This window comes from Psammomys obesus, unplaced genomic scaffold, assembly GCF_907164565.1.
Source record: "Psammomys obesus unplaced genomic scaffold, mPsaObe1.curated_primary_1811, whole genome shotgun sequence".
NCBI lineage: Eukaryota > Metazoa > Chordata > Mammalia > Rodentia > Muridae > Psammomys > Psammomys obesus.
The window spans coordinates 9380893-9398863 of NW_026596057.1; the positions used below are offsets into that span (position 1 = coordinate 9380893).

Genomic DNA, 17971 nt, shown 5'->3' on the forward strand with positions numbered 1-17971 from the left:
AGCTTGAAGTATGTAAATTTGTGTACTAATGTGCAGTGTATTCAGTAATAGGAGCCCACACTCAACTGCTGAGAAGCAGCCAAGGGCTACATGGATAATCTATATTGTGGCATTTATTTGGAGTACCGTGATCAACCAACCATATGAAAAGATTTTAGTTTGGTTGTTTCTGGTACTGGGATTTTTATTAGTATGTGGCTCTTTTGGGGAACATTATAAACCCAAGTGGCTTAACTTCTGTTAAGCTATGTGTGTGTATGCCCACACATTTATATATTGTGTATAATTTTAGGGAAATGTAAAATAATAAGATTCCTTGAGGTTTTATCAAACAACCTTGGTCTTATTTGTCCCTCATCCCTCACTCTTCTGAATTGACCTCCCTCTCTCTTTCCCAGTTGAAGCTCCCTCCCTACTATTCCATTTTCCACTTTATATGTCCTGTATCCTGCTATTTTTCCTTGCTCCTCGCCTCAACCTATGGTCCCTCTATATTGATTTCTTTGGTTACTGTGTGTTTTATATGCACATCTGAGTATTTGGAGCCTTTACCCATTTTTAATTTTTGTTGTTTGTTTGCTTGACTTTGTTTTTTGAGTTCTTTGTGTAGTCTGGATATTCTTTTGTGTCAGATATATGGCTGACAAAGATTTTCTCCCACTCTGTGGGTTTCCATTCCACTAGATTATTATTTTTTTAGCTGTACAGAATTTTCTTCTTCTTTTTTTTTAGTTTTATGAAGTCCTGCTTGTATATGGGACCTCGTACTTGGCCTTAATTCCTAGGCATATTGAATTTCATTGAAATTTTTTTTCATGTAACCATAACTTGCAATATACTGCCTACATGTGTTTTCTCATTCTATTTTTAATTTAAAAATTATATATATATTTTTCTCTGCATATATGCCTGCACATCTTGGATATGTTTAATGCTTACAGGGACCATAAGGGGGCACTGGACTCCTGGAATAAACTGAGCCACCATGTGGATGCTGGCAACCCAGTCCAGGTCCTATGGAAGAGCAGCCAGTGCTCTAACTGTTGACCCCTTCTGTAGTCTTTCCAAAGGTCTTTAAAATATAAAGGCACTGCTTTTCAGCTTCTTTAGTTCTTTGTATATACTGGATATTAGCCCTCTGTCAGATAAAGGGTTGGTGAAGATTCTTTCCCAATCTGTGGGCAGTTGTTTTGTTTTGATGACGGTGTCTTTTGCTTTACAGAAGCTTTTCAGTTTCATGAGGTCCCATTTATTGATTGTTGCTCTTAAAGCCTGTGCTGTTGGAGTTCTGTTGAGGAAGTTGTCTCCTGTGCCAATGAGTTCTAGGCTGTTTCCCACTTTTTCTTCTAACAGATTTAGTGTATCTGGTTTTATGTTGAGGTCTTTGATCCACTTAGACTTTAGTTTTGTGCAGGGTGATAAATGTGGGTCTATTTTCATTTTTCTGCATGTAGACATCCAATTAGACCAGCACCATTTGTTGAAGATGCTATCTTTTTTCCATTGAATGGTTTTGGCTGCTTTGTCAAAAATCGAGTATTCATAGGTACATGGGTTTATTTCTGGGTCTTCTATTCGGTTCCATTGATCCTCCTTTCTATTTCTATGCCAATACCATGCGGTTTTTATTACTATTGCTCTGTAGTATAGCTTGAGATCAGGGATGGAGATACCTCCAGATGAACTGTTGTTGTACAGGATTGTTTTGGAGATTCTGGGTTTTTTTGTTTCTCCATATGAAGCTGAGAATCTTTTTTTCAAGGTCTGAAAAGAATTGAGTTGGTATTTTGATGGGAATTGCGTTGAATCTATAGATTGCTTTTGGCAGGATGGCCATTTTCACAATGTTAATCCTGCCAATCCATGAGCACGGGAGATCTTTCCATCTTCTGAGATCTTCTTCAATTTCTTTCTTCAGAGACTTGAAGTTTTTCTCAAACAGGTCTTTCACTTGCTTGGTTACTGTCACCCCAAGGTACTTTATGTTATTAGTGGCTATTGTGAAGGGTGTTGTTTCCCTAATTTCTTTCTCAGCCCTTTTGTCTTTAGTATACAGGAGGGCTTCTGATTTTTTTGAGTTGATTTTGTACCCTGCCACTTTGCTAAAGGTGTTTATCAGCTGAAGGAGTTCTCTGGTTGAATTTTTGGGGTCACTTATGTATACTATCATATCATCTGCGAATAGTGACACTTTGACCTCTTCTTTTCCGATTTGTATCCCCTTGATCTCCTTTAGTTGTCTTATTGCTCTGGCTAGGACTTCAAGTACTATGTTGAAGAGATATGGAGAGAGTGGGCAGCCTTGTCTTGTCCCTGATTTCAGTGTGATTGATTTAAGTTTCTCTCCATTGAGTTTGATGTTGGCTGTAGGCTTGCTGTATATTGCCTTTACTATGTTTAAGTATGTGCCTTGTATCCCTGATCTCTCCAAGACTTTAGACATGAATGGGTGTTGGACTTTGTCAAATGCTTTTTCAGCGTCCAAGGAGATGATCATGTGGTTTTTCTCCTTCAGTTTGTTTATGTGGTGGATTACATTGATGGATTTCTGTATGTTGAACCACCCTTGCATGCCTGGGATGAAGCCTACTTGGTCATGGTGAATTATATCTTTGATGTGTATCAAAGTAGATACTAACACTCATAACCAAACCCTCGGCAGAGTGCAGGGAATCATACGAAAGAAGGGGAGTTTGATGTGGAAAGGATAGGAACTCCACAAGGACCAAACATATCTGTGCACAGGGTCTTTTCTGAGATGGACACTCAACCAAAGACCATAAGAGGATAAAACCTAGAACCTCTGCTCGGATGTGACCCGTGATAGCTCAGTAATCAATTGGTTTCCCATAGTAAGGGGAACAAGGACTATTTCTAACAGGAACTCAATGAGTGGCTCTTTGACCTCCCCACCTCCCAAGGGAGGAGCAGTACTGTTAGACCACAGAGGAGGACTTTGCAGCCAGTCCTGAAAATACCTGACAAAACGTAGTCATATGAAAGGGGAGGAGGTCCTCCCCTATCAGTGGACTTGGAAAGGGGCAGGGAGGAGATGAGGGAGGGAGGGTGGGACGGGGGAGGGAAGGAGGGATACAGTTGGGATACAGAATTAACAAAATGTAACTAATGAGAAAAATAAAACTTAAAAAAAAAACCAAAAAAAAATATATATATAAAGGCACTGCGTGAAGCCTAACTTTATAGTAAAGTCGTGAATATAACTAGTTTTTATAGTACAAATATTTCAGAAAGAATTCAGGAAGGGATTTGTAAGTGTGTGTGTGTAAGGCAGAGAGAGACAGAGAGAGGAGAAAAAGATATTGAGGGGGGAGGGAAGGAGGGAAGAGAGCGAAGTGTAGACAGGCACATGTGCTGTGGTGTGCATGTTAGGGGGCAGAACCACTTTGTGGAGTTCTGTCCTTCCACTGTGGGAGAGAAGGGTCTAACTAAGGTCATCAGCTTTGTGTCACAGTCACTCTCACATGTTGATCCATGTGGCCAGGCCGTACGGTATTTTTAAATGTCGTTATTTGGTTACTTAGCTTATGATTATTTGATTTTTTCTGGCATCTTCTCCCATTTCTTTTAGTGTTAATTTGTGTAAATTTTATGTTCTATAATTTACATGCAGGTACACATGATTTTTCCTGCATCAGTGTGATTAATGTCTTACTTCCCAGCTGCTTCCTTCATTGTTCTTCATGCTAATTAATATATTTTTATGTATAAAAGTTTCCTTTTATGTCATTTATTTCTTTATTTGTATATGTATGTGTGGTGTGTGTGTATAATGACTGTGCAAATTTTAAAAGTGAGATCAAAATCCATTTGTCTTAGATATATTATAATTGCCTTATGAATACTTGTAATAACAGTTATAGGACATGATAGAGATCAGATTGATGAAATATAAGATGTAAGAGGGAAGTCAAATTTAGCAAACTTTGGGTATGCATGTTTTTATATGTGGCAGCAGAGCTTGTGCTTCAATTTTGGACAAAGAAAATGATCACATACTCAAATTTCTTGTAACACTATTCAGAGAACATCTTCTGTAGTACTCCTTATTAAAAATTGCTAAATGGCAATATCTGTGCTTATAATAATGTGAAAAGAGAAAGAATTCTGTGGGTCTCACTCCTAAATAAAGAGCTACAGGTAACTATCTGCTGCTGGGAGGAAGGCAATTAGTCTCTTCAAAAGATGAGCCTGCCATTGATTTTACAGTGCAAAGTGGTCAGCCTTGAAGTCATAAACCCACAAACAACAAAAATGTACTGAGCAGGTTCTATTTATATATATTTGTACATACACATACATACAGATGTGTCTCTGTACATGCGCGTGTGTAACAAGTATAATAATAAAAAAAAGAGGCTATCTATTTGAGAGGGAACAGGGGAAAAGTTCGTGGGATACTAACTAGGAAGAGCTAGAGTAAAGAATGAGAAATTATGTAATTTTATTTAAATTAAAAATAGTCATCACAATGATGAAAAAATAAAAATTACCATTTAGTTAAAAAATCCTTGAATTTTGAACATAAATGAAACATTTATTAAATAATATTCCCTTTCTAGGACTGTTGTGATGGGGGTAATTGCTAAAGTTTTAAGTTAATACTAAATTCCATTTGTTTCCTCTATCTGCTTGTCTGACAGTCAGTCTGTCTGTCTGAGATAGTCTCTCACATACTCAAGACTGGCCTTGAACATATTAAATGTGTTTTATATGGACAAATTTAGCATATCCTTTAATTTTATAGTATTCTGTGGCATGAATATAATATAAATTATTTATCCAATTTTCTTTTGAGGGTACAATAAGCAACTTACATTCTTTTCTTTTTTGCTATTATGAATGTATAAATATTTTTCAAAAATAGCCTTTCTTGTGTATAATATTCAGGCCTGCCTGGCTTTTGATAGGCAATACCGAAATTATCTGCCAAAAGATTGCAAACTTATTCCTCTATAGTAAGTAATGTATCTAAGCACCTTTACTTTCAAACCTTCATAGTAGATTCTATCAGTGCTTTCCATTTTTAGTGTATTGATTTAACATATATAGCATTTCATTTTATTTATATTTCCCTTACTACTAGTGAGGCTGATATGTTTTATTGTGCTAGTAAATTAATTTTGAAGGTATCCTTTGTAAGTGTTGAACCTCTTAAGACTTGATATGTCAGAAATGTAGTGTTGGACTATATCGATAGCTGGGTTAAACATGGCTTATTTTATAGATCTACATACAGGTTAGTTTTAAAGGAAGCCAGGAAAGGGGAGTAAAGAGAAACCAGTTCTGTCGTCTCTTATACCCATTCCACGGTTGTTTATCTGAATAGCAGGCTGTATTGTTTCACTCTCAGCATAGACTTACTCTTGCATAACATGAGTATATGCCTCAAACCTACTAGGAAACCTGGAGATAATCCAGGGGATTATCGCCTTCCCTCAGAAAGCTTTTCCTTCTGCCGGGTATTTGAGTGTTTGCCCTGCTGGCTCTGTGACCATTGCTCACATAGGCCTGTTTCATGCTTTCTCAGCACCAGACTATGTGTGGTATGACAAGTTAAAATGTCTTTATGTTTTGCAGACAGATCTTTTATCTATTTTTCAAAATTACAATTTAATTACAATATTTCTTCCTTCTCTTTCTTCCATGGAAACCCTCTCACATACCCCTCACCAATCTACTTCAAATTCCTGGTTTGTCTCTCTCTCTTTTTACTAATTGTTATTGCATTCATATATATATATATATATATATATATATATATATATATATATGTGTGTGTGTGTGTGTGTGTGTGTGTGTGTGTGTGTGTGTGTTTACATATACATATAGTCACATATGCATATATATATTCATGAATATAGCCTGACATGGAGATCCTAATTATATTTTGAGTGACCTTAGAAATGTGTTCTGGAGAATGATCATGTAGTTTGTCAGCATTGCTGTCTGGTATGTCTGAGACTAAATGCATGTTGGACTTGCTCTTTTGTGGTCTGCATCCTGCTTTCTTTGATGGTAACAGCAACAGTATTATTGGGCACCTCTACATGCCTGTGATTATTGTCAGTGTTTCCTGTCTGCAGTCCCTCATATGAAGTATGGTTTCTTCGTAAGCAGCAGTAAGTGTACAGTTCTTTGGAGCCTAGTTCTTCCTTGATCTTTTGTCTAGGAGTGCTTCTGTGGTTACCTTAGCCTCTTCTGCTGCCAATCTAGTGATTAGGATTCAGAGTGAAACATGGTAATGATAACCTTGGCCATCTACTGATTACCTTCTCTGGAAGTAGAATCCTCTTAATATCCAATGGGTCATCTTGCCACTGTGGAAACAGATTAGCTGATTCACAAAGCAATTAATTCTATTTTCTAGTTAATAATAATGTCAAATATGTATGAAATACTTATTTTGTGAATTATTAATTTACTTCTCATAGTACCATGAAGTGACATTTTATTTATTTATTTTTTTCAAGAAAGTAGATTGAAGCTTGTTCACATATTTTGCAGTATTTTTCTTGCTAAAACATTTTCTTAGGTCTGGCTTTATTCTTTTTGTTTCTTGTGTACTTGCCCCATTTTATGTAGGACCTAGATAAGGCAAATTTTTCATTCTTTATTTACCTCATGCTGGGGCTTGAGTTGGAGGCCAAAATTGCTGATAGCAACTGTGAGTTCCTGTCTGAGGAGAGAGGGTGCTGACCTGGTTCTCTTAGTATTGTCTGCCACATTAAGGGCATTGTCAATAAGCTGAAACCATTAAATACTTAAATTAGGAGGCTGGTAACAAGTTAGATATTACTTATTTTCAGTTACTATAATTGTTGAATTTAGTTATACCCAACTATCTCATTTATGCTTCTGGAAACGGAGACTCTGAGATTAAGTGATGGTGCTAAGACCATGACTGCTTTATAATGATGCCCTGTAAAGAGTTGACTGCTTAGCTAGCTGCAGCCAGATGAAGGGTTTGTAATGCAGTCACGACTTAATACAGCTGTCTCCTATGGGCTTAGGCCTTTCCTTTGGATTACTTTGTCAATGCTAGTGCACATGATACTTTCAGTTAGAAGATGAAGGCACCTGAGCTGTACTTTTCTGATTGTTTTCATCTTAGCACAAGGTCTTGGTATTTTCTCAGAGACCACTAGATGAAGTGTGCGCCCTAATCTCCCCCTTCTCCTCCAGTCCGACTTACCCTCCCTCTGCCCCCTCCCTTAGTCCTCTGATAGCTGAAGACTTCCTCCCCTTTTATCTGACCCTAGCCTATCAGGTCTTATCAGGGCCAGCTGCATCATCTTCCTCTGTGGCCTGGCAACCGGTTCTAAGATCAACAATCAAAAAATAGGACTTCATGAAACTGAAAAGCTTCTGTGAAGCTAAGGACAATGTCAGTAGAACAAAACGACAGCCTACAGTTTGGAAAAAGATCTTCACCAATCCTATATATGACAGAGGGCTACTATCCAGAATATATAAAGAACTCAAAAAGTTAAACACCAACAAGCCAAGTAATCGAATTAAAAAATTGGGTACAGGAACTCCACAAGGAGAGCAACAGAACAAGATAATTTGAACACAGGAAACTTCCCAGAGACTCATACTCCAACCAAGGACTATCCGTGGAGATAACCTAGAACCCTGACAATGCAGCCACTTCTGATGAGAACTGATAGACTAAGATCAGAAAGAAGGAGAGGAGGACCTCCCCTATCAGTGGACTTGGGGAGGGGCATGCATGTAGAAAGGGGGGGAGGGTGGGACCGGGAGGGGAGGAGGGAGGGGCTTATGGGGGATACAAAATGAATAAAATGTAATTAATAAAAGTTAAAAAAAATTGGGTACAGAGCTAAACAGAGAATTCTCAACAGAGGAATATCAAATGCTAGAGAAACACTTAAAGAAATGTTCAGCATCATTAGTCATCCGGGAAATGCAAATCAAAATGACCCTGAGATTCCACCTCACAACCATCAGAGTAGCTAAGATCAAAAACTCAAGGGATGACACATGCTGAAGAAGGTGTGGAAAAAGGGGAACCCTCCTCTATTTCTGGTGGGAATGTAACCATGTACAACCGCTTTGGAAATCAACCTAGCGCTTTCTCAAACAATTAGGAATAGTGCTACCTCTTTATTTTTCTAAGCAGTCTTCCCCTACACATGGAGACAGGGTTAATCCTCCCACTGTCATGCTTTAATTATTCTTTAGAGGACCACGATAATGATTTTTAAAATACTCTGTTATAAATACGGTACAACATCAACTCAAAAAAAATCAGAAGCCCTCCTGTATACCAAAGACAAAAGGGCCAAGAAAGAAATTAGGGAAACAACACCCTTCACAATAGCCACTAATAACATAAAGTACCTTGGGGTGACAGTAACCAAGCAAGTGAAAGACCTGTTTGAGAAAAACTTCAAGTCTCTGAAGAAAGAAATTGAAGAAGATCTCAGAAGATGGAAAGATCTCCCATGCTCATGGATTGGTAGGATTAACATTGTGAAAATGGCCATCCTGCCAAAAGCAATCTACAGACTCAATGCAATTCCCATCAAAATACCAACTCAGTTCTTTACAGACCTTGAAAAAAAAGATTCTCAGCTTCATATGGAGAAACAAAAAAACCCAGAATCTCCAAAACAATCCTGTACAACAACAGTTCATCTGGAGGTATCTCCATCCCTGATCTCAAGTTGTACTACAGAGCAATAGTAATAAAAACTGCATGGTATTGGCATAAAAACAGAAAGGAGGATCAATGGAACCACATAGAAGACCCAGAAATAAACCCACACACCTATGAATACTTGATTTTTGACAAAGCAGCCAAAACCATTCAATGGAAAAAAGACAGCATCTTCAACAAATGGTGCTGGTCCAACTGGATGTCTACATGCAGAAAAATGAAAATAGATCCATATTTATCACCCTGCACAAAACTAAAGTCCAAGTGGATCAAAGACCTCAACATAAAACCAGGTACTCTAACTCTGTTAGAAGAAAAAGTGGGGAACAGCCTAGAACTCATTGGCACAGGAGACAACTTCCTCAACAGAACACCAACAGCACAGGCTCTAATCAATAAATGGGACCTCATGAAACTGAAAAGCTTCTGTAAAGCAAAGGACACCGTCGATCAAAACAAAACGACTGCCTACAGATTGGGAAAGAATCTTCACTAACCCTTTATCTGACAGAGGACTAATATCCAGTATATACAAAGAACTAAAGAAGCTGAAAAGCAGCAAACCAAGTAATCCAGTTAAAAAATGGGGAACAGAGCTAAAAGGAGAATTCTCGACAGAGGAATATCAAATGGCAGAGAAACACTTAAATGCTCAACCTCATTAGCCATCAAGGAAATGCAAATCAAAACGACCCTGAGATATCACCTTACACCCATCAGGATGGCCAAGATGAAAAACTCAAGTGACAACACATGCTGGAGAGGTTGTGGAGAAAGGGGAACCCTCCTCCACTGCTGGTGGGAATGTAAACTGGTACAACCACTCTGGAAATCTAACTGGCGCTAAGACAATTAGGAATAGTGCTTCCTCAAGACCCAGCTATACCACTGCTAGGTATATACCCAAACTTTGCTCAAGTACACAAAAGGGATACTTGCTCAACCATGTTTATAGCAGCTTTATTTGTAATAGCCAGAACCCTGGGAACAACCCAGATGTCCATCATCGGAGGAATGGATACAGAAATTGTGGTATTTTTACACAATGGAATACTACTCAGCAATCAAAAAGGAGGAAATCATGAAATTTGCAGGCAAATGGTGGGACCTAGAAAAGAACATTCAGAGTGAAATATCCCAGAAGGAGAAAGACAAACACGGTATATACTCACTTATATAGACCTATAAGATATGATAAGCATAATGAAATCTATACACCTAAAAAAGATAAGCAAGAGAGCGGACATGGGGTAAGATGATCAATCCTTGTTTAGAAAGACAGATGGGATGTGCATTGAACATATGACAGGAGTCTACTGAGCGCATCTGAAAGACTCTAACTAGCAGTGTTTTCAAAGCAGATACAAAGACTCATGACCAAACCTTCGGCAGAGTACAGGGAATCATATGAAAGAAGGGGAGTTAGTATGATGGGGAAAGAATAGGAGCTCCACAAGGACCAAATATATCTGGGCACAGGGTCTTTTCAGAGACTGACATTCAACCAAGGACCATGTATGGATATAACCTAGAACCTCTGCTCAGATGTAGCCTGTGGTAGCTCAGTAACCAGTTGGTTTCCCATAGTGAGGGGAACAAGGACTATTTCTAACAGGAACTCAATGACTGGCTCTTTGACCTCACCACCCGCTAAGGGAGGAGCAGTCCTGTTAGGCCACAGAGGAGGGCTTTGCAGCCAGTCCTGAAGATACCTGATAAACCAGGATCAGATGAATGGGGAGGAGGTCCCCCCCATCAGTGGACTTGGAAAGGGGCACGGTGGAGATGAGGGAGGGAGGGTGGGATTGGGAGAGAATGAGGGATCGGGACATGGCTGGGATACAGAGTTGATAAAATGTAACTGATAAGAAAAAAATAAAATTAAACAAAAAAATATAGCTTCAAAAAGAAATAAATAAATACGGCCTTTTTTTATTCATCTCTCTCACTGTGGAGTGTGAGTTCCTAAGGGGCAGATGGTATTTTATTCCTTTTTGAATTCCCATTGCTGAGTTGGTAGGTGTTAAGTAAATGTTTGCTTAATGAATACAAATATTTTTGAAAGTTAGATTTAGGAAACAGAACCATCTCTTTGGCTTTGTTGGTCTGCTAATAGTATAGGTACTGCAGTAATGCATAAATGTTCATAAAGGAGGTTAATAGAGCAAGTTTTAGACTGCTGTTCTTGGAGATGCCTGTGTGAGAATGTATCCTTTGACTGGTATCAGAGAATCTAGATTTTGAGAGGATTCTTATATGTAACTAATTCAGAATTAAATGGTTATACTTTTTTTGGGAAGAAATCCTCAAACTGTGGTTTCCTTTGCTTTGAACATATTGTTTCTAATAAGTCAATGTACTTTCTTTTTTAAATTTTTTTTTTAATATTAGTTACAGTTTATTAACTTTGTATCCCAGCTGTATCCTGCTCCCTCATTCCCTCCCAATCCCACCCTCCCTCCCTCATCTCCTCTCTGCCCCTTTCCAAGTCCATTGATAGGGGTGGAGTTCCTCCCCTTTCATCTGACCTTGTTTTATCAGTTATCTTCAGGACTGGTTGCAAAGTCCTCCTAGCAGGCCTAGCAGGACTGCTCCTCCCCAGGGAGGTGGGGAGATCAAAGAGCCTGCCATTTAGTTCCTGTCAGAAATAGTCCCTGTTCCCCTTACCATGGGAAACCAATTGGTTACTGAGCTACCACAGGCTACGTCTGAGCAGAGGTTCTAGGTTATATCTATACCTGGTCCTTGGTGGATGGTCAGTCTCAGAAAAGACCCCTGTGCCCAGTTATATTTGGTCCTTATGGAGCTCCTATTCTTTCCACATCATACTAACTCCCCCTTCCTGTACTCTGCCAAAGGTTTGGTTATGAGTCTTAGTATCTGCTTTGATACACTGCTAGGTAGAGTCTTTCAGAGGCCCTCTGTGGTAGGCTCCTGTCCTGTTACTTGTTTTCTCCTACATCTAATGTCCATCCCATTTGTCTTTCTAAGTGAGGATTGATTATCTTACCCTGGGTCCTCCTTCTTGTTTATCTTCTTTAGGTGTATAGATTTCAGTATGTTTGTTCTATCTTATAGGTCTATATTTGTGAGTATATACCATGTGTGCCTTTCTGCTTCTGGGTTACCTCACTCAGGATGATCTTTTCTAGGTCCCACCATTTGCCTGCAAATTTCATGATTTCCTTGTTTTTAATTGCTGATTAGTATTCCATTGTGGAAAAGTACCACAATTGTCACCGTACTTTCAATGTTGAAGAATGTTATAATAGTTTAGAAATTGAGGAAATTCTTTGTGTTAATTTTTATGATTTTTTTCAAGTATGTCAACTTTCATATGATCATGTATATTTTGGCTCTGTTATGCATGACATTATATATAAGGCCATCCATATTTGGCCTTAGGATTGGGCTATCTCAATTATACTATGTTAAAATAATCAAGATAAATAACTTTCTTACTGGGCCAGAGAGGTGGCTTAGTTAGGTATTTGCCACACAACCCCAGTCACCTGAGTTTATTCCCTGGAACCCAAGGTAGGAAGGAAGAATCCACTCCCAAAAGTTATCATCTACCCTGTTCCCAGCATGAACAATGGCATATACCCCACTGCAGATAATAATAGTAATAGTAATATTAATAGTAATAATAATAATAATAATAATAATAATAATAATAATGAGTAAAATAATGGAAAATAACTTTGATAATATTCTAGATTGACAGGCGTCATCATTAAATTTGTCCCTGGGCATTTCTGGGCTGTGCATTTATTATTATTATTATTATTGATTGATGTTTGTGAACCAAGATCACTATGGATGGCTCATACCTAGAGAGGTATGCCTGGGCTGTGTAAGAGAGGTCACTGAGTTAGGCCGGAAGTGAGCCTGCAAGCCTGTTTCACCATGGTTTCTGCTTCAGTTCCTAGTCAAGGTTTCTTCTTTGAGTTTCCTGCATGGTGGTGATCTGGAAGAATAAAATTAAATAAGCCCTTTTCTTTCACCTTGCATTTGTTCATAGTGTTTTTCACAGCAACAGAAAAGCAAACTAGGACTTGTGTCTTCTTTGAGTAAACACTTTTTTTTTCTTTTCAAATATTTAACTTTTAACTCTGTAATTTAATTTTAATTTAATTTAAATTTTGTAATTATTTGTCAGGAATCAGGTATTATTTAAAATTATGTTCGTTTTTTTCTCATCTTCTTGTGTTTTTCCTCTGTTAGTCTAGGTTTTTATGTTTTTTTTTTCTTTTTTTAATTTTTATTTTTTTCTTATTAGTTACATTTTATTAGCTCTGTATCCCAGCTGCATCCTGCTCCCTCATTCCCTCCCAATCCCACCCTCCCTCCCTCCTCACCCTGCCCCTTTCCAAGTCCACTGATGGGGGGGGGGGAACCTCCTCCCATTCATCTGACCCTGTTTTATCAGGTCCTGTTAAGCCACAGAGGAGGACTTTGCAGACCTCATAATTTTGATTTTCATTTATCTGATGACTAGTAAAGTCAAACACTTTTCCATAGATATAGTTGCAACTTGATTTTTATCTTGTAAGAACTTTATGCTCATTTTATTAGCTCATTTATTCATTGGGTCGTTTGATTTGTTAATTCTTGAGCTCTCTGTATATCTACATGTTAAGCACCTCACTGCATTAAATATTTTCTTTGCTATAAGATGATTTTGATTTCATGAGCTAACATTTGCTGATTTTTCACCCGGATTTCCTGATTGACTAAAGTACTATTCAGAGCATCTATAATTATGGTGAGATCTTTTTTTTTTCTTTTTTTTTTTTAAATTTTTTATTAATTACACTTTATTCATTTTGTATCCCCCCATAAGCCCCTCCCTCCTCTCCTGCCGATCCCACCCTCCCACCCCTTTCTGCATGCATGTGTGCATATTTCCCCCTTGCAATGGAAAGCAATAGGAAATTGCCAGAAAGAAAATATATTGCTGTTGTCAGTGATAATTTTATTACTCACTAGTAAGAAATTAAAATAACACATATGGCAATAGAAACTATTCAAAAGATAAGAATTCCTGCCATATAATTACCTATACTTAAACAATATTTTTATTGTTTGTTTGTGAATTTCACATCACGTACCCCAGTCCCACTCCTCTGGGTATCCATTCATACTCATCTGCAGGCCTGGCCTCTTCATGCCCTCCAGCAGTTCATAGATGGGGTAGATATTGAGGTTGGCCAACTCAAAGTCCTGGATCTGGGCCTGGGTGGTAGCTTAGTTACTCAGCCGGGCAGTTCTGTACCCACACCATCAGGGTGAGCTCTCTACCACTGCCCTAGCTAGCTTAGCAATGTTGCAGCCTGCAAGGGGCAGGGCCACTTCTCCTGCTCTCATGACCCTGGGACTAGCTCTCCTGCCTGCTGGAGATGGCAAGGGGCAAGGGTGGGGAACATCTCTTTTGTGTGCACTACACCTCACAGTGTCCATACTTTTAAAGTATTAGAATATGCCCAAAGTATAACACTAAAAAGTGAAAACTTTATTTTGTAAATATATGCTTAGTGCTTACTATGTGGAAAGAAAGCTAACTTTTAATGGTGTCCTTTCTCAAAAGTGTCTCATTTTCTGTGAGAATGTAGGGATTTCTTGGGGTAGTTGTTTACCCCATATAATCAGTGCATGTTTGCACTCAGTGTTCCTCAGACACCACTGAAACTTCATCTGCTTTAGCTTTAGAACAAAACCTCTCTGTTTGTCGTGATGAGCTTCTTACTAGCTTCAGAGCTGCTTATGTGAGCTGTTGCCAACTTTGAGCCCAGCTATGGGTCGAACTTTTGTCTTCATTTTGTTATCCAGAGTGATGCTCAGGTTTTAAATAAAATGCCCCAATTCTTACCTGTTATTAGTCTAAAATAATTATACATTTTCTGTGTGTGTATATGTGTTTTGTTTTCTCTGAATTTGTGAATGGCTATGACCAATTAATTCTTTTAGTCTGCCTAGATAAGCTTTTGTTCATTAAATGAATTATTATTCTAGATATGAATTATTTTATGTTGGCTTACTACCTTTTGTAGTATCTTGAGTTCTGTTCTTCACAAAGATCCTTGTGGGAGCTACAAGGAACAGCATTGATAAGCCTTGGTAGTTGTGCTCTGATGGACAAATTTTTAAACTATCTTGTATTTTTGGGATGCCAAATGCACTTTTATAATTTAGATAAATTGGGTCCATTATATTCCCTTTCTCTCATGAACCTTCCCCATTCATGATGAAATAGTATTGGGCTCAATTTTATGCAGGCCTCCTCTAAGTAACTACAGTTGAATGAGTTCATTTGCACAACAGCCCTATTACACTCAGAAAACAGATTTCGCAGCATTCCTTCAACTCTTGGAGCTCTTCCACTCTATCTGCCCTCTTTTCTTCAGCCATGTATCCTGAGGCAAGGTTGGGGTATGTGTGATACAGATCTTCCGTTTAGGGCTGAGCACCCACCAGCTACTATTTTCAGCACTTTTACCATGTATAAAATTTTGCCTGCTGAAATCTTTAGTTTCTTAAAATGTTTATTTTTTTAATTTGTACTTAAAATATTTATGGGGCACAGTGTTGGCTGTTGTCTCCGATAAAAGAGTCACAGATGGCAGGAACAAAAGGTACCATCAAGATCAACACACTATTTGTTTTCATTTATATACATCAGATGCTCAAGCCATGTCATTCTTCTAGGGAACTGTAACCAGAGAGCCTCTGAGCATCTTGTGATGCTCAGGAAGCTGCTGACTGAATGGTGTCCCTTTCTCTGGAGAAACCATGGGCACTGGGGAACTCCTCCTCATACCCTATCATTTGGGTCTCGTTCAGTTCTGTTTGCTATGCTTCTGTTGTTTCTCTCCAGTTTTTTTTTTTTTAACATGTGGACAGATGATGGATGAATGATTTGTAGGAGGAATGAGACTCCAGACCTCTCATTTTGCCATCTGCTGATATCACAACCAGCTTTAAACTACTGTCTTTTGATCTGTCTGTAGAATCTTATCTGCAGATAAAAATTTTCATAAAATTGTCTGAAAACTTTATCTGGCCACTAGTGCTTGCTTTTGGTAGACATATAGCTATGTCCTGTGTTTTATGGTTTGGAAATACTTATACTTTATATAATGTGTATTTTTTTCTTTTTCTGTAGAGAGTGATAACGAACTTTCAAGTGGAACAGGTGATGTGTCAAAAGACTGTCCTGAGAAGATCCTCTATTCTTGGGGAGAATTGTTAGGAAGATGGTAAGAATTTATGTATTTTTTATTTAAAAAATTAATTTATATACTTAGCATTAATTTTTATACTAATTAAAATTTGTCAGTAAAAAATAAAACTAATTTTAAAAAATATTTTAATATCTTAATATATTTTAAATTGTTTATCTAATATATTTGTATTCCTGATATGTGTGTGGGTGGGGTATGTACATATGGCATTCTGAGGACAACTTTGTGGAGCCAGTACTCTCCTTCAACCTTTATGTGTGTTTCAGGTCTCCAGGATTACATGGAAAGAGCCTTTACTAGCTGACTACAGAGGCCCTTGAAATATAAACATTTTTTTAAAGAAAAACATAAAAATTAAAACAGGATTCACAGATGCCCTTCATGTTTGTCTGTGGATCTCCCAGTATAGGTTCTATTTAAGTTACTTTAAGAAGTTATTTTTCCTACCTAAAGTTTGAAGGCCAAATGAAATGAACAAATTCCTGGAATGGTCTGAAGTGGCAAAGTTCATTCAAAATAAAATAACCTGAATGGTTTGATATTTTTGAACTCATTTCTTTATTAATTTTTGTACTTTTTGAGACAGTGTCTCACTTAGCTAGCCTGACCTTGAATGTAGACAAGAATAATGTGGGCTTCTGATTCTTTTTCCTCTACCTCCCAAGCACTAGCATTACAGGTGTGCCAGCATTACAGGTGTGCCAACATAAGGAGTTTGTGCAATGCTGGGCTTTGTTCATTATAGGCAAGCACTTTCCAACTGAACAGAATAACCAATTCTGCTTCAAAATTTTTTCTTAACAAATTTTAATTATAAAATTCTACCAAATAGTTATGTTAGGTTTTATGCAAACTGTTAAGTTTTAAGCAGTCTTTCTCAGAATATAGAAGGTAATTATTTTGAATTAATTTTATGACACTAGCATACACTGATCACCAAACCAAATTAAAATATTATGACAAAACCACAGTCAAGTATGCCTTAGGAACATAAGCTTAAAAATCCCCCACGATAGTAAGAACATGTCAGATTCAGTGATTTATAAGAAAGGAAGGGAATAAAGCATTAACACTGGGCTTTACTCTGGGAAATCAAGTATGGGCCAGAATTTGAAAACAAATTAGTATATCACCAGATTATCACCACAAGAAAAATAATGTAATTATTTCAATGGATGCATTTAAAACTCTTTAAAAAAAACATAATCACTCATCTATGATATGATATGAGCAAACTGAAAATCCAGGGAGCTTTCACAGCTCTCTAGTAGGTGACTATAAAATATCTACAGCTGTTATGTTTTATCTTTTGCTTGTTTGCTTTGTTTTTCAAAACTGTTTGTGTGTGTGTGTGTATGTGTGTGTGTGTAGCTCTGGCTGTCCTGTGCTAGAGATCCATCAGCCTCTGTCTCCAGAGTGTGGGGATAAAAGGCATGCGCCACTACCACTGGGCTGCAGCTCTTATCTTTAAATATAAAATCCTAAGAGTAGAAGAGTGTAGGTATATTCACTGTGAACATTCTCATTCACTTGGTATAATATTGGGACCTTAAAAATTATTATTATATTTTTATTATTTGAAACTATTTTAACTTTAAATATATCTTGATTATATTCTTCCCTTTCCCCAGGTTCTTCCAGATTCTCTAGCCCTCCCTACCCACCTAATTTTAAGTTCTTTCTCAAAAAACAAACAAAAACCTAATACAACAACAAAACTCCCCCAAACTAAGAAAACAAAATAAAATACCACCCCCCTCTAAAAAAAGAAAACAAACTATAGCCAAATAAAAGCACACACAATAGATTGTTGAATGTTTTATATGTTGGTCAACTACTTATGAATGTGGGGCCTGTCCTGGAGTGGTTGATACGCCTCGTGTCACTCCATTGGAGAACACTGATTTTTCTTCAGCCAGCAAGTACATTTGAATGTTCAGTTGTTAATCTTTACCCTAGTGGCAAGGTTTTCTTTCTCTTTCTTTCTTTCTTTCTTTCTTTCTTTCTTTCTTTCTTTCTTTCT

General features: G+C 37.7%; 1 protein-coding gene across 2 annotated transcripts in view; it reads left to right on the top strand.

Moving 5' to 3' along the window:
• Positions 1–17971, top strand: part of Rabgap1l (RAB GTPase activating protein 1 like) — a 648858-nt gene that overhangs the window by 168684 nt on the left and 462203 nt on the right. For both annotated transcript variants that reach the window (XM_055624410.1, XM_055624411.1), the window contains exon 12: positions 15870–15963. In XM_055624410.1, the coding sequence (XP_055480385.1) occupies positions 15870–15963 (94 nt within the window). The remainder of the gene's footprint in view (positions 1–15869; positions 15964–17971) is intronic.